This window comes from Podarcis melisellensis (genome assembly GCF_964234715.1).
Source record: "Podarcis melisellensis genome assembly, chromosome: 2".
In the NCBI taxonomy this organism is placed as follows: domain Eukaryota; kingdom Metazoa; phylum Chordata; class Lepidosauria; order Squamata; family Lacertidae; genus Podarcis; species Podarcis melisellensis.
In genome coordinates, this window is record NC_138529.1 from 80,195,296 (window position 1) to 80,217,937 (window position 22,642).

Consider the following 22,642-nt stretch of genomic DNA (forward strand, 5'->3'; position numbering starts at 1 on the left):
ACTTCACCATAAAACAGCATCATAAAACTACCGCAGACGAGGTCTGTGCTTGAACCGCTTTTATGAAATGTAAAATGAATAGACGAAATGGACAAATAGTTGAAAACTTTCCTTCATCACTCGGTTGCTACCTTACTCTGTATTTTGCAGACGTCATGTGCCAGTCCACCTTGTGCTGATCAAGGCTCATTTATAAGTGTAAATATGGCTTATTTGGTAGAACTGTCTATATACTTTAGGTTGAAGTAATGAAAACTCCTCTGGCTGAAACTCAACCACCTACACCTTAGCAGGCCACAAAAAATGGAAGTGCAAGAATATTTCAGTCTCCTTGCTTTAGAAATGATTTCTAAAGCCAAAATTCAACCACAGGACTGTGACAAACCCAAAGTTAAACACTTTTGAGTCCCATTGATTTATAATGGTAGAGATTTAAGCACACATTTCTCTTTCCCTTTGAAACTAACTGAATCTTAATGAGCTTTGGCCCTTAATTTTGGACCAAGGGTTAGCTGTCTTAGCATTACATGGAGTGCATTCTACCCATTTCCTTGCCTTCTTTGTCTCTCCCCCCCATTTTGCTTTCTGTGTCTGTAGTGTTTCTAATTATACCTATTTTTAAAAAATCTCACAGCTTTATTGAATACTTACAGACTTTACAGTATTTTCTTCCCCTTTGCCTTTTATTCTTCTTTATCTGGAATATGTATTAATGATCCTTTCTAACCCCATTGCTCCCTTTTAAATGTTTATTTGTTCTACTTGCCCACAAGGCAAGTCCTGTTGTATTTCACCCGGTTTTCCCCAGATGTGTTTTCTTTCTTCTACTCAAGCCTTTTTTTTCTATTCTTCTCTCTAGAATTACTCTTTATGACTACCAAGCCATGTGCAAAACAACCAAAGAAAGTAGCGACAGCGCCCATAGCTTACTGGATGTAAGTACAGTTCACATGAACATCCCTGCATTGTTGCTGAGAGAGAGAGAGAGAAAATGCAGTATATGTGTGTCATCATTATGTTACAAGTCTTCTCAGAAGCCTCAGAAGTCTTCTCAGATTGCCTTTCAGTGCTATTCCATATCATGAGAAAAATGGTTTGGAATAAATCAAGGCAAATGGGTTGTATTCATCTTAGCCCTCCTCAGAGTAGACCCACTGAAAATAATGAACCTAACTTCAATGGGTCTACTCTGAGTAGGACTAATGTTGCATACCACCCAGTGTGATCCACATTTGCCATTTCAGAACACTCTACAGTAACATTTTCTCCCAGACTAGCACTAAAGTTTGTCGCTGTCTTTGTCTGTTATGAACACCTGCTTTCTGGAGTTTGTAAATTGCCTATAAACATGTGCTATATTTTAAATTATGAGGGGAATTTCAATAGCCCACAGCTTAACATTAAAACCAACAACACTTCAGCCATTAATGAACAATAGATTCATTTTCTAAGCATCTAACTTGTAGACCTACAAAAAGGGTTCTTCCTCCAGATGCACCTTTATTAAAATTATAAAGAGAGAGGCCTAGTGTGTTTTGAGCCTCAGGATTTTCTGCAAGATTTGTGAGTATGGTTAATGAATAGAAGGGGAGCAGATTGTTTGGGTTCAGGGAGGACTGGGGGGGGGGGAGAAAAACTGGTAGCCCCATTGCACAAGCATATTTTCACAGTGAAAGCCGACTGCCACAACAAGATCTCACCAGTTATATAGCATGAATATTTTTAATTCACTTGCAATAGAATCCTTGCCTATTTATTAGTCTTCAGTGTGATGGTTGCTGAAATTGTCAACAGAATATGAGTAGAATTCTGTAAAATTATGAAGCTCTGTAGAAAAGGAAGCTTAGTTTTGTACCTGCCATTTCTTAAATTTGAAAACACAAAGTGATGGAAGCAAACCAAACCTTCACCTTTTATTATATACAATGAAATGGAATATTTTTTGGCTTATGATTGACTGTTTTGAAAGAACTGAGAAATAGACTTAAGTATTTTCTCCAGTTTTGGGTGATTTTTCTTCAGAAGCAAAATAAAAAGGGAAAAAAGTCACAATGGAATAAATTTTGTTTTCTACCTCTGCCTAACCTTCATTAGAAATCCTTAGCTTCGCTGTTTTATGATGCATCATGTTCTTTTTAGAATGGAAAAAGTAAGGTAAAGAAATATACAAGGTTTTGTGTTCTACTTTTTCATTTCACTTACTGCTGTACATTAGGTTTCAGAGTTAATCATTTCAGGTAGACGTCATCACTGGGAGATGTCTGGTGGTGTCTTTTCCTCTGACAAAATGTATCCACCAGTAGATTCCTCATCCTTCCTGCAGATCTTTGCACTTCCCAGAATCTGCTCCTGAGCTCAAGCCTGGGAAATAGTAGCCACTGAACGATTAATAAAAAACAAACCCCTTTTATTCATTTCTCTTCTGGGCCACTGATTATATTGATCCTCATTTGTTAAAAAATGTATTACAAAACTAACTGAACCACAAAATCTTGAAGGGGTGGTATTTACCACCAAAAGACTATATGTTCTTGAAATATTACATAAATCCATCACTTGGTGCACTTAAATATTATATATTCTAGCCTTTTGATTAAACAAATTGCTTCTCTCCAGCCTTATAAAGCTTTCTTTGCTGCAATAAAATGGATTGTGACTGAACTTGTCTTGTAAGTAACACTTACTAAGATTTGAAGATTATTTGTACCTTTCCATCTTGCATGTTTTTTCATGTATACAGCAATTTGCATCGATTTTCAAATCTCCTGTGCGTAATTTCAGAACATGCTTAAAACCTGTTTTTGTGATGTAGTCATTTCCAACATGCAAACTAAATTTATTATTGTGGTTGCAGTTAAATCTAATATGAATATTTGGCTGTTTCCAGTGCTGCTTGGGTGGGCTGTTCCCAACCAAGTATCCTTTTTCAGAGGATCTTCTGTTCTGCAGTTTCGTAAGGGATTCAAACACATAGGCTGCCACACGTGAAGCTGATGCAAGCTCTGTCTGTGTTTCTTGCATTATAATAAATTATTGTCATTATCTAATAATATTTAAAATGAAAATGGACGAACGCTTGAGTAGGCAGCGCTCCTAAGCAGTTCAACCACACTAAGATTGTACAAAACACCTTTAACATTTTTATTATAATCTTATCTGCAGACCAAGGAATATATGATTGACCTGGTTTTGCAGACTCCCAGCATGCAGTTTTAAAGCTGAATTTCTTGAAAGGAGCAAAGAAAAAAATTGTGTGGGTGTGTTTGCTAATTGCCAATGAAAATCTTTGTAAAATTCAAAATCAAAACTTGGTGATCACTAAGATCAAGTTGAACAAAGCAATCCGCACCCTACATAGTTATGATCAAAAACATATTTTTTTTATAGCAAGGATGGATGCTGGACTACAAATTCCATCATCCCTGACCATAGATCATATTGGTTGGGGCTGATGGGAGTTGAGGTCCAGTAACATCTAGGATGCCAGTGTCATACCATAGCATAGAATGAAGGCTAGAATGGGAATAATGTAATCATTTCATCTTTTATACCATAGCAATGAAGGTTTGTGCCATAGCAATGAAATGTTAATATAGTAGCACTGAAAGTTCAATCTACATATTATTTTTAATTAGAGAATCAAAATAGACAGTACTGAAAAATAACTCTGCAACTTATCTGAAAGTTAAGATAGCTGAAGACTGCCAAACACTAGAAACTATGAGAAGTTTTACCTATGGAATCTCTTGATTATACAATGGAATGCCAATTTTAGCAGAATTTGGAATGGCAGGATCAAGTCAACTGGGTTAAAATTAACAACAGTAGAAAAGAGTTCATCTTAAGCTACATTTATCTTTATTTTGAATAGAATGAAAGGAATCCTGTTACTGACAGCTAATGGTATGAACATGCCAGATGTAATCATTTGATATATTTGATCTTTTGTGGTTTAGGTTTCTGGTGGAATTTAATCTATGCAATTGGTGGCATTCAGATCTAACAACAAAGGGTAAGCACACTTTGTATTCATGGCGACATTAACAAATATGTTCTTTGCTTTTATAAACACAAGGCAGCATTCCAAAAGATCCATGGAACTCCATGTGTGCAGGCCCTTCCAGTTTTCTGCTATGAGAAGGGAAGCCTGCCATGCACAGGGACATTTTCCATTGCACGTGCGGGCTTCTGATGACAGGCATTGGCTACAGTCCTGAAACCTGTGGGTCAAGCATAGTAAGATGATGGAGACTACTTAAGGGTAAGTGGTTTGAAGACTGCAGCCAAAGCCCATTACATTATCTTATGGCAGCCTTGCTTTAAAACTGCAGTGAGATTACAGGGCATAAAGCAAAATGTTTAACCATTTGGAATAACACTTTCATTTTTCAGCAAAGGCAAAGGAGACTATTGTAGAGCCAAACTTATTTCCTCCTTTGGTCCAATGTGATTCTCTAGATTGCAAACCATTTTCCTCTTACAGCACAATCCTATGCATGGGTACTCAAAGGGAAATCCTTTTGAGTTCAGTAGGACCTGTTCCCAGGTAATTGTGTATAGGATTGTAGCCACGGTGAGCTTTGTAGCTTTCTTACTTGTTGATTTATTATAGTTATTTCATTCATTAGACTCAGGGGGCAGTAATAGTAATAATAATAATAATAATAATAATAATAATAATAATAATAATAATAATTTATACCCCACCCATCTGGCTAAGTTTCCCCAGCCACTCTGGGCGGCTCCCAATCAAGTGTTAAAAACAGTACAGCATTAAATATTAAAAACTTCCCTGAACAGGGCTGCCTTCGGATGTCTTTTAAAGATAGGATAGCTGCTTATTTCCTTCACTTCTGAAGGGAGGGTGTTCCACAGGGTGGGCGCCACTACCGAGAAGGCCCTCTGTCTGGTTCCCTGTAACCTCACTTCTTGCAATGGGGGAACCGCCAGAAGGCCCTTGGCGCTGGATCTCAGTGTCCAGTTCTGTCAGCAGAAGGGAGAGGGAAGCAGTTTTCAGCAGTTCTACCTCCTTCTTGCAACGCTTCTGCACACCCCCTAAATCTTCTCCGGAGGGTTGTGGGGGGCAAAGAGAGAGGGAAACCAGTGCAAATTGCTGATCTTCCCATTCCAGTGCTGGAAACTATTCCCAGCTGAGCAATCTGGGAAGAGCTTTTTATTTGTCCCTTCTCCCAGACCCTGAACTGAGATCAAAGCAGAAATTTCCCAGAAGTCTTTTTCCCCACTGATAAAATTGCAAAGACTTTTCTTTTTCTCATCCCAGGGCCCCCCGGCCCAACAAAGGCCACTTTGCAAAACTTTACCTGAATATTTCCCCCCTAGAACAACACGAAATGGTAGATAGACTGCCAAAGCTATTGCTGCTGCTGCCACTTAAAAAAAAACAAAAACCTTTAGACAAAACAAATAAATTGTTCATGGTGACGCCTGAAAAGCTGTTGGAGAATTTCTTCTCCCAACAGAGAAATTGAGTGAAATCATGCGCCCAAGCAGAGCTTTTTCTCGGGGGGAACTCAATTTGGGACCTATCATGTGGGCGCCATTGCTACTCTTAAGAAAACAAGGGAGGTGTTTTTGGTGAGCTCCAGCACCTCTTTTTCTAGAAAAATAGCACTGCCCCCAAGTTCCCTTCCCAAGTGGAGGAATTAGAGGTTAGCATCTGTCATAGATGCTTTAGTTGATATTCATGAATTGGACTAGATGACCCCAGGCTCTCTTCCAGCTCCTCAATTCTATGAATCTCCTGGACCAGGGATAGTTTTAGCTCCTATTCTCGTGATCCCTGAGGGTACTTTATTTAGTTTCTCCCACGTGATTGACTGGGGCTAACACGTCTTTGGGGCAAAGCATTGCATTACTGTAGACAAAGGGGGAACGATCTGTCCCCTACCCCTGACACAGCTCCTGGTGCAGCTCCTCCTACCTGGGGGGTCCTACAGGGAAATGCAAGGTGCAGCAGACCATCTGGGTTGTGATCTTGGTCATTTTGCTAGCATTTCCAGCATTGGCGGTCTGCTAGAATAATGTTTGGGTAGCACACAGCAGCTGAATGTAGTCCTCTGATGCTCTTCTGGTCTGCTGGATTGGGGCAGTACTGATGAAATCATGCAGTGTCCTTATGCGACCCCTGCCCCGCCGCCACCAATGGCATACATTACGCTACCCAATGAAATGTCCTTTCGGCCCGTGACTCTCTTCCTCAAAACAAATAGAAATAAATGTGTGTTACCACTCTAACAGTGTTATTACCTTGCAACCTTCCTTCCTTAAGGGCAAAGGTTTGCCATTACCTCACTAGATAAAGATACTGAGCCTGAGGGGTATTCATTCACATTATAGCTGGAAGCAGAGCATGTAATTATACACTTCACCTGATCCCTTTCTTTAATTACCAGGAGACTGGAAAGTACCCCCTCATCCTGATCACTAGAAAGGTATCATTTTAATGCAGCTTGTGTTTATAGTTTAGAAGTGGATGAGCTGGCAGTGATATGGAAGGTGGTTAGCAGGCATTAAAGAGAGCAGGTTCAGAAACTAGAACAGAGATGGGGAACCTGTGGCCTTCCAGATGATTCTGGACTCCAACTCCTATCAGCCCCTGTCACCGTGAATGATGGGAGTTGGAGCCCAACAAAGTCTGGGAGCACCGAGTCCCTATCCCTGAGCTAGACTTCCTCTCTGTCTATTCTATTGAGAATTAAATCAACTGGGTCTGTTTTGCTGAACAAAGCACTCAAAGTAGCCCAATCTTTTTTTGTGGTTGTGAGAAATATTCCTGGAATTATTCCTTTACTATGATTGCAATCCACTTTTAAACTGTAAAATTGATGGCGACTTAGGTGGCTCCTATTGGTCACATATCCAGTCTCCAGTCAGGGCTCACAACTGCAAGAATCATATGGCATCAGGTACTCCCAGACCAACTAATGGGTAGCCGGTATAGGCCATAAAGAATGGAGATAACTGGGCAGAAATGAGTATTTGTGTGTTCACATCCATTGTCAAGTATACATGAAAAGAATGTGGGGAACCCCTGCAAGTTCACTTTTATTTTGGATACGTTCATCAACTTAGAAGATTTTGCCTTCAATTGAGTTTTTCAGATGAGAGCTAATTGTAGGTGCTCCAGCAATTATAATAAAATACTATTGGATAGACACTCTTGGCAAACTGTACAAAAATACTGTTGTATGGCATGGGTGCCTAACCTTTTTGGGGCAGAGGGACATATTGATCCATGGTCAGCTGTCTGGGAGCTGCATATCAAAGCAAGCATGCAAAAAATTGCAATTTTTATTTTTGAAAATACACATTTTAGAGATCTTGGGAGGGGTTACAAAAATTTTTGCATCACATTAGGGGACCCAGTGGAGCGGCAAACAGAAAAAAAACTAATAACTTTGAAAACAAATTTAAAATTGACAAATTTTGCTGGGTCTTGGGGGCCACCAAAAACCCCTTGGGGGACATATGCAGTCTGCGGACTGCAGGTTAACCACCTCTGTGATGCAGCCTTCAGCCTTACCATGTCTGTTCACACTGCTCTCCTCAGCCTCTGTGATGCTGTCGGAATGAGCACAGCAACAAGCGTAAGCCAGGTAACCGGTTTGTTGGTGTGAGTGTGTTTACAGCACCTTCAGTCCTGTTGTTTTGTATACTAGATACTAAAGTCACATTTGTTCATGCACACAGTTTAGCTTGTGTCAGAAATGTTTGTGCACCCTGGGTTAGCTAAGAGCAAATCGTGAATATCTAGTTTAATAACATCCCCTAGAAAAATAACATCCACTTCATAAATGGATTTGTTAATTGTAAAATAACATTTATGCATTACCTATATAAATCACAGGGTGGCAGAAGCAGAGTAATGTTTTCATCCACTGTAAGGCGTTTGATATAGTATCTTGCAGTGTACGACTCTGAGTGAAGTTATTACCAAATTCCATCAATCTCTTTTATTTGCTTTAGCTCAGAGATTGAAACAAACCCTAGAGCCTTGTGACACCGAATACCCAGCTTTTGTTTCTGAACGCACAATCAAGGAGACCACAGGCAATATTGATTGCGATGATTGTTTCAAGTAAGTACTTCATTCTTACTGGTTGTGAAATTCTAAACTTCACACCAAAATCTGTGCTACAAACTGCTGCAATTAGTCTAGTCTAATCCTGGGAGAATGGATAACGGTTAAAGTTTGATGTTCATAAGGAGGCCAGGAAATGTGTTAGCTATATATAAAAATATGAGTTACTCTAGCTTATTGGAAGAGACTTATGTGTGGTCCTAGCCACCAGGACTCTGCTGGTCAAAAGAGTCAACAATAGCAACTAGTTGCATCACATGATCTGGGTCTGATCCCATATTCAAATCACCGTATCTCCATCTGATTTATTAGCTTATTAGCTAGTTATAAATTGCAGCTCTTTTGGCTAACTTTGCAATCTATCAACAAACTAGGTGTCCACATTGTTTCTAAAACTGTACTGAAGCTCTTATCACAGATGGCTAGTCCCATTGCAGGTGCCTCACAACCTGGGGAACAGCTGCACAGGCAACCTTTCTTCTGATTTCAGGGTGCAGAGTTTAAAGTTGGATAGAGTGCTGAGTCCTTGTGTCTTCTGAATTGACAATGTCAGCTTTATTGAGCAGTTTCTGTTAGTCCCTTAATGAAGTTTGTTGATCAAAGCCTCCTCTGCTTATTGTTAAGAATTTGTATCCATTTCAGTATTCCTAGCCAAGGGCCAACGTTGCTAAATAAAATGCACAGTTTATTGTATATTATTTATATGTGTTCATGATATAAGATTTTCCAAGTACAGGGTAACTTTTCTGGAGTCTGGCTCTGTAGCCTCAAATTGTACCAAGCATAAAGGAATTAAAAATCCATTTTTCAACCTTCTTTCTGTTAGTTTTAGCTGTATTTGTAGCTATAGAGGAGCTACAGTCACAAGAAGATAGGGACATACTCTTTTAAATAACAGGCAACTACATCACAGGGTTGGACTAGATGACTCTCGGGGTCCCTTCCAACTCTACAATTCTATGATTCTGTGTTTGCTTAGTTTTTCTCCACATCCCAAACTACTATATCATGCCTTAGAACACAATACTCAGCAACTACATCCACATGAAAGTTCTCCCAAAATACTTTTTGTATAGACTTTTGCCTATTATATGCATTTTTACAATCAATTTTCCTGCATAACAATTTTGAATGTTACTTTTAGTAATATTTTTTCTTGCACACTTACCCCCTAGAATACACTTTTATTTGCGTTTTTGGTTGGATAGCTGCATAATGAAATTTGGAGAAGCATGTATCTCAAAAGAGAGGGGTTTGTGTGGTTTTTTTGTATATTGGTTCAGGATGTGAAAAATAGTGGATTTTTATCAAAATGTGAACTACATAAATTTCACCCCCAACACTACCTGGGATTAACATGCCTTGAAATCACTGGGACAGACTTCCAAGTAAATATATACATGATTTTAGTATACATTATGGAGTGCAAGTTTCATGTATTCAAAACTACTGGTTGGTTTAATCTATCCCAGGGAGAATCAAGTGGAATGTTTTGCTTGTAGGGTTTAGGGAGAAGTGTGAAATGCTAGATGAGACATTTTCTTTGCAAGACAGAAAGATCGCCCATTGTTGTTGTTGTTTATCCACTCTTCACCTTAAGGTCCTGGGGCGGGTTACAACAATTTAAAGTACAGTTTTAAACAGTTTTAAAACTTGCAATTAAAAATGCCGCCACAAAAAAAAATAGAATGTGAACCTTCTATGTGAACAGATGAAGGGCCGTATATGGTAATAGTCATCATCATTGTCATCGTAGTAATAATAATATCAGGAGCTAAAGGCCAGGATTTTCATCAGCCATATCTCAGTCCAAGAATTATCACAAAAAAAGTTTGTCTGTCATAGTTCCTATCTTATGAGGGATAGCTCAGTCAGTAGATCATGAGACTCTTAATCTCAGGGTTGCGGGTTTGAGCTCCATACTGGGCAAAATATTCCCGCACTGCAGACAGTTAGACTAGATTATCCTTTTGGTCCCTTCCAGCTCTACAATTCTATGATTCTATACTTCATACCCTACACTAAGGACCCCTGGAGCTGCTTGCAAATAAAAGCAGCAAAGAATAAGGTTCATAAGACTGCATAAAAATAGCAGTGCTGTAATAAAAACATTACAGTGTGTGTGTGTGTGTGTGTGTGTGTGTGTGTGTGTGTGTGTGTGTGTTGCTTATCAAAGACACTGGGCCAAGAGGGCCTCCCTCAAGAGATAATTCATTGTTTGTGGCATTGTCCACAACTAAAAATGAATCCAAGTTGCACCGAGTGTTGCATTTTGAAACCAGACATTTGAGTATGGGAGGCATATAAATTCAGCATGAAAGCATTTTTTGAAAACAAGGATTGTGCTGTATATGGATAGTTGTAATGGTTAACTATATGGATAGTTGTAATGCTGGCAAATCTGTCTTGTTTCTAGCATGTAGCCCTAGTGTGCTGAGTAATAATGTTGAGGCAAGCCTTAAAACATGTTGTTTATCTTAATTCTAGTGAAGGACTTGTCGGTGGCTTTTGTATTTCTCTTGATGAGAACATCAGAAATGTGCCTGAATACTAAATTTTCATATGGCACAACTACTACATTTTTAAAGCTTTTTGAGAGTGGCATTGCAATCTGAAGGTCACCAGATGACTTTCTGTTGTGTTGCTCTACTTCTGAGGTCATGAGGGGACAAACCCAGAGCAGGCAAGTTCAAGGATTGTGGCTTCAGAATGTAATATTTCATGTTGATCTAAGGGGAAAGTTACTTGGATCCAAAAATGGGACCACATTCAGAAGGTCCAGTGTCCTTGGAATGCACTCTCACTGTTTGAAGCTAATGGCTGTCATCTGTCAAACCACACATTACTCATCAAGTTGCACTTTGTTCTCCTATGTGACCATTTATTTGCATCCACCAAGAATCAACTAAACAAGTGAAGATTCATAGTTTTAAAGTTTTGTATCTTAAGACATATTTCTAGGATATGTAGACCTCGTTGCTAAATGGAACTATATGGACACATGCGGCTTTGTGAAGTTCTACCCACAGGCGTAAGATATCTTCACAAGAGAATGACTAATGTTACCCAATAACATCTGCGTCAATTGTTTGAGTTTCCAGCAAAGTCAGTCCTAAGAAGAATTTCCACTGTGCCATTACAGCTTTATGCCTAAATATACCAACCTAGGAATGAGCAGTGGCGGATTTTGGTCTTTCAATGGTGCCCCTGTGTGAGGCCAAAATTCAGCCGCCGCCACTGCCGCCGCCCCCCCCCCCTTACCTTCTCTTCTGCCTCAATTCACTACATCATAGTTGCAGCACTCCTTAGGCTCAGTACCCAGTACAGTGGAACTGGTCACACTGCCCTAAATCAGCCCCTGGAATGAGAACAGGTTAAGTGGACTGGCCTTCTTTAAAGGAGAATGGGGGAGATACAGGCAACTCCCAATTTACACAGGGATTATGTTCCAAGGTACCGTGCATTTAAGTGAAATCGTGCATGTTTGGAACAACGTTGAAAAAGCCTGTGAACATCCCATTCCGCCCCTGCCCTGTTCTGGCCCTTTTTGTTACATTTTTAGGTCACTTTCAGCTTCGGTGTGATGTGCGTGTGTGCAGTTGCTCACATATTAGACATTCCCAAACTGGTCGCAGCCTGTATTTTAATTCAATACAATCAGTGTGATATTTTCCACACTGTGGCTGCATGAGGAAGGAAAAGCAAAGTTGGATGAACTGCCATTTCCCTTAGTTTGTGATGGCGGGACAGATGTGTGAGTGGAGTGGCATTCTTTGTACTCCTCTGTCCTTTCCTAGAGTTTTCTTTTATATTCCAATCCCAATGTTTTCTTGATTTGGGTCCTTGTGAACAATACGATGGCATGCATCTTTGTGCTGTCCAAAACATAGGCATAGGATTTCCTCACAAAATAATGTTCAATATATCCCAATAACCTCTGGTTTAATGTCAGCTTTGTGTTTGCTTTTTTGTGTATTTCACCTATACCATTATATCTTTATGCCTGAAGTATATGTAAATGCTTTCTTTCACCCTCAAATGATGGCAAGTCACAGACTTTTCTTTGGTGGTAGGGAGGGGCCCAATGAGGTTGGTTCTCCACTGCCAACATAAGGCCTCTCTTCTTTCAGAGGGGGAGATACAGAACTTTCTGTGGTCTCCAGAATGCCCTTGCAAGGGCCATAGGCTTCCAGGCTTCTCATAGAGCTGAGAACTCTGAAAAGCATTTGCAATGCAACCCTAAGCATGCATACTCTGAAACAAATTTCACTGAACTGAATGAGTCCTGCTCACTTGTAAGTGTGTTTATTATTTTTTGCTATTATTTCAATATTCAAAAAGGCTTCCGTTAAATGAAGAAAAGGTTTAATTTAACAGGGCTAGTTTTCTCCCCAGATGAAAGACAGAGATCCAGCCGACTCTTTTAAAGATAATTTCAGGTCAAACGGAATAATATAATTCAGCAGTACTTGGATGAAGTGAGTTGGAAACTGAGTTTACTGAAAATTATAGTATTTTAAAAAATAATAAACTAAGATAATTTTCATAGAAAATCATTTTGTATTCCATAGTGGAAAGAAAACCTCCCTATGTTAGTAATACTCTAATCTCAAGACACTCATTATTTTTCTCTGGAAGCAATGGTAAACCAAAAAGAAATAATTTTGAGTAAGTGTTAGAGGCTCATGGGAACACTTTCGTTCACTGTGTAATTTATTCAATTACTGTCATTAACAATCAACAAATTATGACTTTGGGCAGATTCAAATGTTCTGTTTCTGACAGCACAGTGCTTTCACATGACTTTCTTAGTTCATAGGAAAGGGAGATTTCTTATATAAAGACTCCCTGCATTAAAACTGCATCCTACAGCCGGGCTAAGCACTTCTCCCTAATCTATAATGATGAAATGTGAAGCCTAATATTGTTGCTGACATATTGGCACATGAATTCTGAGGTGGTGCCCCTAGGTCCAGTGAGGTACCACATCTGGAAGAGTAAATTTAAATTGCCCCCCTGATACCACCTCTTTCTAAATGTTTTAATAATCTGGCTTGAAAGCCTTTGCAGACACACTTTCTGATCCTGTCCCAAGTCCTACTCGTGCAACAACAGCCGTCTTCAGTTGGATGGATTTTATGTGATGGACTAGTTTCTTATGATATTTTCTGCCTTTATAGTTTTACTTATTTAATGAAATTTGTATAGTGCTTTGCTGTAAGTAAAACGTCCAAGTGTTTGCCCATTTCGTTTTGCTGGACACTGCTTAGATGTTTTCTGTACACTATATAAATAGTTTTATAAAGAAATAAAAAAAAATGATACTTAATGGTACTGTGTGAATAAGGTGGTGGAGGGGCATCGTAGTGACAGGCCCTACCCCAGCATTCAGTTGAATCCATTGAGTCTATACAGGTGTGGAACTTTCTAGCCTTCTTCATGTTTTGGGGTGCCCACATGAGGACTCAAACTGGCACAGGGGGTATTCACTGGCCTTGCTTCCAGTGACCCTGTGAGTACCAGGCCTTGTCACGGCTAAAATGGCCGCTGTTTCTTTAATGCGAATAAAGCTGGGTCAGCATGACTCAGCGGTCTGCACCAAGTTGTATATATAAGTGAGAAATGTTAGTTTGTTGCTGAGGCTGGTGTTTGGGTTGGTTGGTGCTGGTGTGTGGAGTTATTCAGTCGTGTTTTGCACAAAGACTTTTAAGAATAAAACTCTGCAAGGATATTCTCGTGGACTCTTTTTGTGCCGACAAAGGGTCCGAGGACCAGGCTGAAGAGGCAAAGGGAGGTCAGAACCTTTTCCTCCTTTTTTTTTTGCTTTTTACAAACACTGACAGGTTATGGGCCCAGTGTTTCTGAGCATGTGCAGAGTGCAAAATGACTGACAGCATCTCAGCAGGGAGCTGGTGAGTCCTGGTGGTGTATGGAGCCGGTGGCTGTGCGTTGGAGCAGTTGGTGGCAAGCTGTAACTGTCTGCAGCGACGCTGGAGCAGCTAGGATCTGAGGACCAGAAAAGCACTCAGCGTCGGCTACTGGAACAGTTTGAACTGCTAGAGGACCACAGTAGGCGACTCACAGAGCAGCTACACCAGTTGCAGAGCCAGGCGGGACCTGAGGGTCAACAGAGGCAGCAGCTAGAAGCCGTTTGCCTGAAAGCTGGTTGCCCGTGATTAACAGCATGGAGAGTATGCGTCCCCGAGATCTGACCCTTGAGTATGTGGTTGGAAGATTGACCGAAGAAGCAGAAAGAAGGTCAGATAAACAAGCTGAACTCCAAGAGCGGAGGAGTTACAGTCGAGGGGGCCAGCAGCAGAATCTGCCAATGGAGCAACGCCAAGGTTTGGACTTGGCCATGGCAGTGAGGAGATGCTATAGATGCAACCAACCCGGGCATCTCCAACGTCAATGCAGGGCAAGACTTCCAGGAGACGACGTGGAGCAGAGACAGCAATCAACGCAGAAACGTAAGCAGAAGGGGTTCTCTTCAGAGAAGAAGAACACGCGTTCTGCTCAGTTTGTTTCTGCATTTTCTCGAGAGGAGAGGAAGATACCTCGAGGAACATGGTTGCTGGACTCTGGGAGCAGCAGGATTATCTGCAACAGTCGGGAGGACTTTAAGACCCTGGGGAAGCCAGCTGATGGAAAAGACTCAATTTATCTTGCTGATGGTCGTAGAAGCAAGATTGATGGCCAGGGAACATGTTTCCTGCAGTGCTTGAACACTACTCTACCAGAGACTCTGTTTGTCAGCAGTTTGGACTATTGTTTGCTGTCTGTAAGCTGTTTGATTAATGCAGGGTATAGTGTTAACTTCACACGGGATGGCTGTCTGATAAAGAATGGAACTCAGGTATGTGGCCATGCAAAGTTGGAAAATGGGCTATATGTAATGCAGGACAAGCCTGTTAAAGCAGCCCAGGTGGTTCAGGATAATTTGCCAGTTCATAAGGGGTGTGTACATGAACTGCACAGAAAACTGGGTCACGCCAATTTCCGTGTGCTTTCAGAGATGCAAAAGGTGTGCAAGAACCTAAAAGTAAACAGCTGTAACTGTTTCCTAGATTGCAATGTATGTAAAATGGCCAAATCTAAGAGGAAGCCTGTGACTTCTAAAAGTGACAGAGTATCTAAAGAGGTTTTAGAACTTGTCCATTGTGACGTGATAGGCCCTTTTCCACAGAAGACTGAAGGAGGCGCCAGATATGCTTTTCTGGTAATTGATGATAAATCACGTTTTAGTTGGTTGTTTTTGTTAAAGCAGAAATCTGAGTGTTTCCCCACATTCAGAGAATGGGTTGCCCAAGCTGAAAAGCTCTTCGCTCGCCCTGTTGTGCAGTTGCAAACAGATAGGGGTGGAGAATTTCTGAACAAACGATTTGGGACATGGTTGCGACGTAAGGGGATCACTCATCGTTTGACTAACCCTTATAGCCCTGCTGAAAATGGTCTGTGTGAAAGACGTGGGGCTGTAATACAGTCAGTAAAGGACTGCCTGCTAGTGGATGCAGGATTGGGTCACAACCATAGGCTGTGGGGCGAGGCTTTTCTGACAGCGAACTTTTTGATTAATAGAACCTGGTCTAGCTCTATAAAAGATATTCCTTATCGTGTTTTGTTTGGGAAAGAACCAGAGTGGACAATGCTCCATAACTGGGGTGCTTGGGCACATGTAAACATCCCCAAAGCTCAGCGCCAGAAAGGGGGTGCTAGAGCGCAGAGACTGCGGTTTGTGGGATATCAGTCCTATGGCAAAGGGTGGCGTTTCAATTTACGCCCAGGACGAGTGGTTCTGTCACGAAGTGCAGACTTCGCTGACCAGGACAGATGGACTGTGATCCATGCCAACCCAAATTGCCTACTGCCCCTGCAAGTAAGAGAAGAGGCTTCTTCTCAGCCATTGGCAACGCAGGAGCAGGAGGAGGAGGCACAGATTTCCCCAAAAGATGTGGCAAAAGATAATACTTCTCTAGAGGAAGAGGAAGAAGAGCCAGAGATAAGGGGGGAAGAAGAAGTAATAGTGCCTAGGCGCTCCCAGCATTCAAACAAGGGTGTACCTCCTCAGCGTTTGACCCTAGGAGGAGTGAGAGTATGCAATGTGAGTTGTGTGGAACCACAAAGTTATAATGAAGTCTTAGACTTACCCCCTGGGGAACGTGCTTTGTGGGAACAAGCTATGAAAGAAGAAATGGACTCTTTTAAACGTAACAAAGTGTTTGAGGTCATAATGCCGCCACCTGGTGGCAGAGTGGTGTCATGCAAGTGGGTTTACAAAAGGAAAACCCTTGCATCTGGGGAACCACGTTTTTGAGCCAGATTAGTAGCCAGAGGGTTCACTCAGATTAAAGGGGAGAGTTATGATGAAGTGTTTTCTCCCACTGTAAAGAGTGAAACTTTTCGCTTAATGCTTTCCATTGCTGCTGTAAGACAACTAGCAGTGCACCATTTTGATGTTGATGCTGCATATCTGCATGCAAATTTAGACCATGAAGTATTAATGAGACAACCCCCTGGGTTTGAAGAGGAGAATGGTGCAGTCTGGCGTTTGAGAAAGGCTGCTTATGGTCTCAAACAAAGTGGAAGGTGTTGGAACCAGTGTTTAAATGAAGCCCTTGTAAAACTTGGTTTTAAAAGGAGTGTGGCTGATCCATGCCTGTACACCAAGGGATCAGGCAACAAATATCTAATGCTCTTAGTCTTTGTTGATGATTTGCTTGTGGCAGGGAGTTCCACAGATGAGATCCAGAAGCTCACAAGTCAACTGGAAAAGAGGTTTAAGCTTAAAGCCTTGGGGCCTGTAAGCAATTACTTGGGAGTAGAAGTAAGGCAGGAAGCTGATGGAAGCTTCCTATTGAGTCAGAAAGAGAAAATTCTTCGTTTGATAGAGCAGTTTGGCATGGAAAACTGCAAGCCAGTTCAGACTCCCATGACACCAGATTTCCCAAAGACAGTGTGTGATGATAAATTTGATCAGCCTGAGTTGTATCACTCAAAAATAGGATCACTGTTATATTTAAGCCAGTGGTCAAGGCCAGACATTGCATGTGCTACAAATGTTCTGAGTCAACGTGTATCTAAACCCAGTACTGCTGATTGGTGTGCTTTGAAAAGGCTTATCAGATATCTAAAGGGGACATTAAATGTATGTTTGAAGATATCTAGTACACAAGACAAAAAACTAGAAGTATTTGTTGATGCGGACTGGGGAAGCTGTGTAGCTACCAGAAAATCTACAAGTGGAATGGTTATGATGTTTGCCAATTCCATAATTGGGTGGAGGTCAAAGAAACAAGGATTTGTTGCAACCTCATCCTGTGAGGCAGAATATGGGAGCCTGTCGCTAGCATGCAATGAAATCATGTGGTTTATACAGATACTAAAAGATCTAGATTGTAAAGTTGATTTGCCTATCCAAGTGTATGAAGATAGCCAATCGTGCATTGCATTAGCGGGCTCGGAAATAATGAAATCCGCATCAAAACATATTGCTATCCGTCATGCGAATGTTAGAGATTGTGTACAGAATGGGGTAATCAAACTGGAGTATTGTCAATCACAAGATAATATTGCTGATTTGTTCACCAAGCCTTTGCCAGCAACATGCCATAATGAACTGATGACAAAACTGGGTTTATGTATATAATGTATGTATGTATTGTTTCTGTTGGGGTTTTTCGCATTTAAAGAAACAGAAGGGGTGTCACGGCTAAAATGGCCGCTGTTTCTTTAATGCGAATAAAGCTGGGTCAGCATGACTCAGCGGTCTGCACCAAGTTGTATATATAAGTGAGAAATGTTAGTTTGTTGCTGAGGCTGGTGTTTGGGTTGGTTGGTGCTGGTGTGTGGAGTTATTCAGTCGTGTTTTGCACAAAGACTTTTAAGAATAAAACTCTGCAAGGATATTCTCGTGGACTCTTTTTGTGCCGACAAAGGGTCCGAGGACCAGGCTGAAGAGGCAAAGGGAGGTCAGAACCTTTTCCTCCTTTTTTTTTTGCTTTTTACAAACACTGACAGGCCTGCCCTCTCCTCTCCTCACCCTAAAGGTCCAAAGGGTAAGTCTAACCATGACACTGTTAGAGTCCTCTCTGGTCAGAAATCAGGATTCCTGATTCCTAATTGCATTCAGCTGCATGCAGACCTTCATTCTCAAGGCATATACATCAGAGAAGAACTTGAATGTATTGGGGTTGCGGTTGTTGTGTGCTCTTTACATGCATTCACCCCAGTGCTGGTAAGAGGACTTCCCCCTATGACTAGGAGCCCCAACTGATTGAAAAGAGGCCTACTAGCATGCACAGACTTGCACATATTGAACTAAATGTTCATGGGTGTTGTCTTCCCAACCAAAGCTTCATCTACCGTAATTAATGTTGTGTGAACAGCTGTACTCTCATGGGTCCAGTCGCCCTTCAGAAAACTGCAATATAGTGAGTGGCCTCATCTCAACCAAGTGTAATGCAGTTGCTAGTTTCTTAGGCTTGGAAAAAGAAAACCCAGGATCAAAACCTGGAAATAATTAATCCAGTCCTCAACATCCTATACATGGGTGTGGGTTACTTTTCTTTCTTTCCACTTGATATGAAGAAATAACTCGCACTTCATGATGTGCAATGTTTAAATTATTTTCCAAAATATAGACGCCTTAAGAGAATGTAGGAGCCTGAAAGAAAATAAGGATTATATAAGAATGCCATTATGGTTATGGTTTGGCTGCCCCAATCGATAATTTTTGTCATCCTATATCCCACTGATTATGAATCTTTTAAATCTTCTACTTAAAAAGCAATTGAAAACAAGCTAGCCCATTTTTTTTAAGCATCTGGGGCTGTCAACAAGAACACAAAACTGGATTGCTTTTAGTACTGTATTTTCCAGTAAGTTATTCTTGTTCATTTAAAGTGCAGTTTTAAAAAGTTGTTGTTGTTTAGTCGTTTAGTTGTGTCCGACTCTTCGTGACCCCATGGACCAGAGCACGCCAGGCACTTCTGTCTTCCACTGTCTCCCGCAGTTTGGTCAGACTCATGCTGGTAGCTTCAAGAACACTGTCCAACCATCTCGTCCTCTGCCGTCCCCTTCTCCTTGTGCCCTCAATCTTTCCCAACATCAGGGTCTTTTCCAGGGAGTCTTCTCTTCTCATGAGGTGGCCAAAGTATTGGAGCCTCAGTTTCACGATCTGTCCTTCCAATGAGCACTCAGGGCTAATTACCTTAAGAATGGATGCATTTGATCTTCTTGCAGTCCATGGGACTCTCAAGAGTCTCCTCCAGCACCATAATTCAAAAGCATCAATTCTTTGGCGATCAGCCTTCTTTATGGTCCAGCTCTCACTTCCATATATCACTATTGGGAAAACCATGGCTTTAACTATACGGACCTTTGTTGGCAAGGTGATGTCTCTGCTTTTTAAGATGCTGTCTAGGTTTGCCATCACCTTTCTCCCAAGGAGCAGGCGACTTTTAATTTCGTGACTGCTGTCACCATCTGCAGTGATCATGGAGCCCAAGAAAGTAATACACTATTATACTATCGACAGAATAAGGTGGCGGTCCTAATTAAGCAAAAATGAACTGATTGTTAACTCTAAGCATGGTTGTTCAGAAACAAGTTTCAGTGAGCACAATGGGCCTTACACCCAAGTAAGTGTGTTAAGGCTTGCAGCCTCAGCCACTTTGAAAGCAAAACAGGTATTCGACTGGTTTCAGCAGAGTTGTTTCATTCAGTTCAAGTTGTTTTGTTGGTGTAGTCACAACTTGCTTTAGCTGAATCAAAACTAAAGGGTTTTTTTTGTTTTTGTTTTAAAATGCATTTTAAAGCTATGCGCTGATACTGGTAGAAGCAGGAAAGCTATTAGGTTTTCCTGCAACACAACCTTTAGAGTCAGATCTTGATCCTATGAAGAAGAAAAATGAGCACATCTCACGGACCAGTTTTGGTAACATATGAACGTTCAGCCTAGATGGTAGCAAGAAGGCTGGATGCTTTTGTGAGCTGTTGGGCAAGAGAGGCAGAGCAGGAAAATTCCCTGCACCAATTGGTGCGTTTCTATGGTGGTCTGAGTGAGTGGGCAGGGCTTGATCCCTAGTTAAGGGACAAACTGCCTTCCCTCCAGCCTCTCTGTTTGCAGCAGCACTCTCCCTCCCTGCCTGTCTCCCAGCGTGCTTTGTTGTCGCCGCTAGAGGACCATGTAGGAATTTTTCCCATTCTGCATCTTGGATTGCAAATTGTTGTTTTTTTTGCCTGGTTCACACTGAATAGCAGGATGGAATGCTAGATGGTATGCTGTGTTGTTTAAATAGGTTGATCTTCTTGATTTGGTCACTTTGGACATTTTAGGTACAGGAAAAGAAATAGTTTGGTTTAGCCTGGTGATGCCCTTTAGGCAGCTTTCAGGTGATGGGTCAGCCCTGAGGCTCACTTCCTGGACTCCGCGGTTCAGAAGGTAAGATAGGGGCCTCCTTTGAGGCCAAACTCCCTCATCCACCTGGGGTTCTGTGGTCCTGGGGGTGGTGACAAGATAAGGCCTCCCTTCTTACCTTCAGGCTGTGGCCTGGGAATCGGGGCAGGCTTGGAATCCGTGCCCTAATTTCTTAGGCAAGGGCAGGTCGCCCAATGTCTACAGTTATACAGTTAAGTTAGTTTCCACCCCATAGTCATCCTCCTCTGCTGATTTCAATTTAAGGTCTAAATAAAACTGGCCCAGTTCAACCCCATCTTATATGTCTGCCTCTTTATTTGCCTATCAGGGTGCAAATGATTTATCCTCTTGTTTGTTGTAGTATTTTTGAAATCTGTAAAGGTAAAGGGACCCCTGACCATTAGGTCCAGTCGTGACTGACTCTGGGGTTGCAGCGCTCATCTCACTTTACTGGCCGAGGGAGCCGGTGTACAGCTTCCAGGTTATGTGGCCAGCATGACAAAACCACTTCTGGCGAAACACAGGGAAACACCGTTTACCTTCCTGCCGGAGTGGTAACTATTTATCTACTTGCACTTTGACGTGCTTTCGAACTGCTAGGTTGGCAGGAGCAGGGACCGAGCAACGGGAGCTCACCCCATCATGGGGATTTGAAGCACCGACCTTCTGATCGGCAAGTCCTAGGCTCTGTGGTTTAACCCACAGCGCCACCCATGTCCCTGTAGCATTAGTTAAATTTTAACAATGACAGATTTAAAGATTGCACACGATGGAAATAAAGCAGGGCCACTAACTCATCTTTATGGTAGTTTTGGACAGAGAGGGGGACGATTAGGATATTGTTATTCCCAAATACATTCATGGTGAGGTTAGGAGTAGTCCTTGGACTTGCTCCCAGACCTCCATCCATCTTTTCAGCCTCCCTTTACCACATGCAGAAGATAATCTGAACCAGGGGGTCCCTCAATTATTTTCTGGAATGGAGTTGAGCATCCAGTCCAACTTCCTGTTTTGTGCAGGAAATCCATACCTTGAGCATCCTCAACAGACAGTTGTCCAGCTAGAAAACCTCCAGAGAGAAAGAGCAAACCTCCTATCAAAGTAACCAGTCCCATTGTTGCACTGCTCTTACCATGAAGACATTCAGCTGAAATCTACCCTCTCCCTGTAATTTGAGTCCATTGGATCTAGCCTTGTCTTCTGAGGGAGCAGAGAACACACCTCTTTGCTTTCTTCTCTCTGAGTGCCCTGCAGGTATTTGAAGAATGTATTTGGCATGGAATGTAGCAATAGCCTCCTGTGCTATTTGTTAACATATGAATAAGTAATATTCATTGGATAGTGGAAGAAAAGGTAGTATAAGGTGTTGAGCTGAGATGGAAGCTTTGTTATAGTTTTCCTAAAGTTATCTACATAGGATGAGGCAGAAAAGGGATTGGGGGTCCCAGTTACCCAATTCATATGATGGAGTAGGAAAAGAGCATCATGGCATTTTTTGTGAACACTGGTATATAACTTTCAATTAATAAATAAATGTAACATCAAACCAGGGGAAGATGTGGAGAGGAAGGGTGATTTGGTAGTTTTACAATCCAGCTGGATTTAGGGGGAGAAAGAAAGAGCTTGAAGGAATTATCAAAGAGTTGAGATCTGGGATTGGTTAGAGGTTGATTGTAAACTGTTTGGTATGCAAAGGGAAGAAGATGTTTCTCCTGGCATCCAGGAGTTGCACAAGGTCTGTGGTCTGTTGACCAAAGATTGTACTGTGCTATCAGATTGTACTGAAGGAGATTGCTGTTGATCAGTTTCTTTGGGAGCTGAGATTTGAATTCGTGAAGTTCATCTGAGGACTCTGTTTGCCTGTGCTTTTTTTATATCTAAATAGCAGGGTCCTTAAAATGATTTGGCTTTAATATGATAGAGCACCAGTCTTAGGAGGAATCTATGTGGTGGCATTTGACATCCTTACACTTTTTTGTGATGGTGCGATTATAGGAGCAAAGCAGCAAATGCGTATTTCACAGAAATACAAGTTCACCACTCAAAAATTCAAACCAGCTATACTTGGAGCAAATTACAAGCTACTTCTTTCCAAATGCCATTAGCTGTTTTCCTGGACTATG

General features: G+C 41.5%; 1 protein-coding gene across 3 annotated transcripts in view; it reads left to right on the forward strand.

Annotated features, from left to right (window-relative positions):
- Positions 1-22,642, forward strand: part of CACNA2D3 (calcium voltage-gated channel auxiliary subunit alpha2delta 3) — a 514,138-nt gene that overhangs the window by 471,030 nt on the left and 20,466 nt on the right. For all 3 annotated transcript variants that reach the window (XM_081898304.1, XM_081898305.1, XM_081898306.1), the window contains 4 exons: positions 860-935; positions 2,617-2,669; positions 3,957-4,012; positions 7,987-8,098. In XM_081898304.1, the coding sequence (XP_081754430.1) occupies positions 860-935; positions 2,617-2,669; positions 3,957-4,012; positions 7,987-8,098 (297 nt within the window). The remainder of the gene's footprint in view (positions 1-859; positions 936-2,616; positions 2,670-3,956; positions 4,013-7,986; positions 8,099-22,642) is intronic.